The 5000-nt window shown below is 35.3% G+C and overlaps 1 protein-coding gene across 1 annotated transcript in view; it reads left to right on the top strand.

Annotated features, from left to right (window-relative positions):
• Window positions 1–4980, top strand: part of LOC125045574 (probable proline--tRNA ligase, mitochondrial) — a 5590-nt gene extending 610 nt beyond the window's left edge. The window contains exons 2-8 of the mRNA XM_047642907.1: window positions 1570–1747; window positions 1876–1949; window positions 2448–2578; window positions 2744–2874; window positions 2994–3181; window positions 3323–3538; window positions 3893–4980. Of these exons, the coding sequence (XP_047498863.1) occupies window positions 1570–1747; window positions 1876–1949; window positions 2448–2578; window positions 2744–2874; window positions 2994–3181; window positions 3323–3538; window positions 3893–4192 (1218 nt within the window). The 3' untranslated portion in view covers window positions 4193–4980. The remainder of the gene's footprint in view (window positions 1–1569; window positions 1748–1875; window positions 1950–2447; window positions 2579–2743; window positions 2875–2993; window positions 3182–3322; window positions 3539–3892) is intronic.
• Window positions 4981–5000: the final 20 nt, after the last annotated feature.

Raw genomic sequence — 5000 nt, forward strand, 5'->3', positions numbered from 1 at the left:
CTACCACGGGGGCCCCCTGGCTAGGGAATATATACCAAGGTGATAGGTTAGGTTGCATGTTGGGTTAGGATGTTTTGTTTAACAACCACTGGGGTCCTTTTTTACCCCATAATTTCCCTGATATACTTCATGCCCTCCCCTGCTATCGGGACCATCAAATCAAGATTGTCGATGGAGATGGTGATCATATCCCCTCAACAATTCATTTGCACAAGGAACAATGTCTAGAATCATTGATAGCAGTGGATTTCATGCAGAAAAATATAAAAATTGTTTCGAAAGTAACCCACTACCCTCTTCTACATATTGACCAACTTTTATATTTATATCAAGTCCTATAAAACTTACCCAAACACTGACCTTTAGGCAACTGAGGTAAAGTTCCTTGCCAAGGCGAACAGCATGCCAACTGGAATTCGAACCCAGTTGCGTTACCTACTTAGGCCAAACATACATTGAAACAGGCATGGTGCTCCACTTGTACGTAATGTGGGTAATGCAAGGCCCTCCTCCAGTCACAAAAACAGACTGCGGCTTGTACCGGCTGGTTGGTCTGCTTCTGCTTGTGGTTGGGAACGGCCTGCTGTTTGACATGCTGGAGACCATTTCTCCACTTGATAGAAGTTTGTCTTTGTGATCTCTTGAGGCCACTTCAGTGTCAACATCTCCCGGACTTTTGCCATAGCTCATGCATAGCCACCTCTCTTCGGCTTCATGATTGGAGGTTGACTCCTCAGAGTTTTTGCCAAGCTTCTCTGATATGAGTCTGTGGTAGCCGGGAGATGACTCCCCTTGCCAGGGTTCCTGACATCAAAGGGGAACATGACTCCCATATAAGGCTGCTCTTGAGGTCAAAAGTTTGACTTTACCTGAAAGAATATTCATAATTACACCTGTGAGAATATTCAGGCTTTTCTGTTAGATGAATAGACACCTGAAATAAAAATCTGGGTAGCTTTACCTGACCAAAACCCAATCCAGCCAAATGCTAGTAAATCAACAAAAAGGATGGGAGACTCTATGTCATCCCAGGAACTTTGGGGGGTAGAGTAAGTAAGGATAATTTATAATCCATTTTTGTTTTATGTCATTATTGGTGGACTGCATTCACTAGCATTTGCCCACAAATCCCCAGGGGGAATGCAAAATTTCTTTCCCATCTGACTGGCAAGAAAGATCCTGATTAGGTTGATTAATATGCTTGTATGTAATGTCACAGCTCATGGATGGACCCAAATACTTTTGAAATTTGCAGGGATTTTCAGATGGTTCTGTCATATGATTTTTAATTGACTGCTGTTATATTTTGCTTTTTGATATTGATAGGAGTCAGTTAATATGGAAGTCAGTGAGTTTAAATACCTGTATGTATATCTAAAACAGTAATTAAACCTCAGTTGCTTATAAAACCAATAGATATTTGTGTTAGTAAAAACACATCAGATTTGCCTATGTAACCCTTGCTACAAAATCTATGCATTTCTCAGGACTAGAGTCAAAAAGTAACTAGAAACATGCACTCTTTTATTTATCTTTAATAACTAAGCATTGTAATTCTTCTCTAAACAGCTGATGGTTAACTGTGGTATCCTAAGTTCACGTAGTAATGGTATGTATGCCTTCTTGCCACTAGGCCAACGAGCTCTTATGAAACTAACAAAGGTGATTGATGAAGAAATGGCATCTGTCAATGCTCAAAGACTTTCTTTACCTCTTCTGACTCCAGGCCAACTTTGGAAGAAAACAGGTACAGTATTTTTATCAGTTATATAGAATATTAATAATGTCATATTCACAAATACAGAGGGATATAATGAAATTTTAGGATTAGGAATGACTTTGAGCAGGATTATTGAGTTTTAATCATCTCTGCAGGAAGATGGGAGTCAACAGGTCAGGAACTGCTGAAGGTGAAAGATAGACATGAAAAGGATTATGTTCTAAGTCCTGTAAGTTTGTTTGTTTTGTTTCTTCTTTCATCAGAATCATATTTACCTTGAATACTACTGCTGAAGCCATTGTTGATTTATTATATTAATTTCCTACCCTTTGATTCACTGTTACATGCATCCTAATATAACACAAAAAGAGACTGCTACACATACTGTGTAGCAAGTTACTTCCTTGTTTGATAGGCATTCTACTCTTGTTAATAGACTGAAATCTGAAGAAAATTGATAACAAAATTTGACCAATGAGACAAGTATTTTGATAAATGCAAAACTGCTTTCTTTGCATTTATGCTGCACTATTCGCAGATTAGAATTTACAGGATTGGACAAAAATATTACTTTAAATTAGTGAAATAATTATTTAATTTCTTGTTTGTTACAATAGTATTTGTCAAATTATTACATTCTTTCTTTTATTTATATATTTTAATATATTGATTGTGAAGTTTTTTTGTATTCAAACACATAGATTATGAACATACTTCTGTATTTCAGACCCATGAAGAGGCTATAGTCAGCTTAATTGCTGATGTTTATCCCCTTTCACATCGGCAACTACCTCTTCGTCTCTACCAGATAACAAGTAAAATTCGGGATGAGATGAAGCCCAGATTTGGACTCTTAAGGTTCAGCCATGATCAAGAGTTAATGAATGTACAATAATTTGTAGGAGCTTATGAGTAAAATTATATACTTTGATTAATGATACACAAAGGTTTGAAGGTAAAGATGAAAACTGCAGTGACCGTTCTGCTTGTTTTTTTCTCAAATGCTTTATTTTTGTTTACCAGGTGCAAGGAGTTTCTCATGAAAGATCTATACACTTTTGATGAATCAGAGGAGGCTGCTGTTTCAACTTATGTGGAAGTATGCAAAGCTTACGATCAAGTTTTTCAGCGAATTGGTGTTCCATTTATCAAAGGTGAGGCTCTGAGGTCACCTATTTCCTGTGCATTGAAACTGGTTAGGGATGATCAGTCAATGTGGACTGTCTATCCTTCTTTTTTTTCCAAATTACTTGAATTTTTTTCTTTTTTTCAGTTGAAGGTGATTGTGGGAATATTGGTGGCAGTTTTTCTCACGAGTACCATTATCCAGCAGCAATAGGTGAAGACACACTTCTTCTATGCCAGAAATGTGGAACTGCAACTAATGCAGAGCTCTTGACAGATTCTCCCCACATTTGTTCTGGTTGTGGAGAGCACTTGACAAAAACTATGGGGATTGAGGTAAATGTAATTCATGTTGAAGTCCTCAATAGTCTTTGCAGATAAAGTGAACAAGAACTAAAACATAAGTGTTCTGTTTAGAAACTGATCATGCAGTTTGTCTTGTTTTTGTAATAAACATTTGCATTACTTTTATTCTAGGTGGGACATACATTCTGTCTGGGAACAAAATACTCAAAGCCACTGAACTGTTGCTATCAGAATGAAAAAGGAAAACCTTCATTGATGCAAATGGGCTGTTATGGCCTTGGAGTCTCGCGTATTCTGGCTGCAACTGTTGAGGTTTTATCACAAGGTGAACAAATCAGATGGCCCTGGATTCTTGCACCATATAAAGTCTGCATCATTAGCCCAAAGGTGAATTGGGTGTACTTTTATATAGCTTTTACCTTGCATTAATAAATAAAGAAAGAAGAATGAAATATATATTCTTTCTGAGGAAAATACAAAATCATCCATGTTGCTTCATGATAAGGCTTATGTTAGCTTTTGGGAACATAATTTTAATGTCAGTATTGACTTGTATACATCTTTTGAAGGGATCTTTCTGAAGTATTGTAGAATAGCCTAGTGTTTTACTTCATCATATTTGTAAAAGACAAGTTTTTGTTCTGTGTATATTTCTGTATAAAATTTACAATTGATTTATTCAAACTTTGCTTTCCAAGAATTGATAGAAATATGTGTTCTTACTATTTATTAATATTTCAGAAAGGAAGCAAAGAAGCAAAGGCAGTGTCATGGGTCAACCATCTAGCGCAGGTGATCAGCAACATTCCCTCTTTGCAAGATGATGTCATCATAGATGACAGAGACACATTGACAATTGGGAAACGTGTTTTGGAAGCCAAGAAGACAGGATATCCCATTATCATTGTTGTTGGGAAAAAAGCCTGTGAATCAATTCCCTTGTTTGAAGTAATTAATGTGGTAAAAGAATCAACAGAAAATCTAACTCAAAAACAAGTACTTGAATACATAAGAGAATCTGTAAAGCGCTGTACTTCTTAGTTCCATGAGAGATGTGCTATTTTAACCGATGCATTTACATGTAACAATTTTTACTATCATATGATAGTCTTCTGCAAGGCGATAAGAGAAAATTTGAGAATTAAAAACATATGTTGCTGTTTCAATAGTTTGTAAATATTAGTGTCCTTGCAAAACTATGTGTTAATAGTTACATGACTGATAATGAAGGTAAAGAAAATGTATAGTGTATATAAGATCATGATATATTAAATTGAAATTCTTTTGATCAGTGATATCGTATACTGGTGTCTCTTGATATTTATATTATTTATATTATTTAATAGACAATGAAAAACGTCTTAAATACTGCCTTTACTTTCATCCTGTGTGCAACAAACAAACAAAAAACTACTTGTCACAAAAAATCTATTCAAATTAATGATTAGACACACTCACACATACACTTTTATTTATATATACCATACATATACTGTATACATATGAGTGAGAGAAAAATATCAGGCCTATGGCAATAAAATGGAAACATACTTGTTGATTTGAGGAAAATTAAAACTACACTAAAGCTTGGGACTGTCCCCCTAGGAACAATCATAACAAACGAAGTAAGGAATTGGTACATTCAGTAAAATGTGATGCATATTTTTCAGATGTTCAAGGAACAGTGTGTAAAGAGGTTTCCAGGATATAGACTTTTACAATCTATTCTACAAAATTACAATCCATGAGAAAATTTGTTGTTTTGTGATTGAATAACAACAATGTATGAATGAAATGGGAAAAAATAACCAATTTTCGCCTGATAAAAAACAGGAAAATTCTTGATTAT

Source organism: Penaeus chinensis, chromosome 37 (assembly GCF_019202785.1).
Source record: "Penaeus chinensis breed Huanghai No. 1 chromosome 37, ASM1920278v2, whole genome shotgun sequence".
Lineage (NCBI taxonomy): Eukaryota > Metazoa > Arthropoda > Malacostraca > Decapoda > Penaeidae > Penaeus > Penaeus chinensis.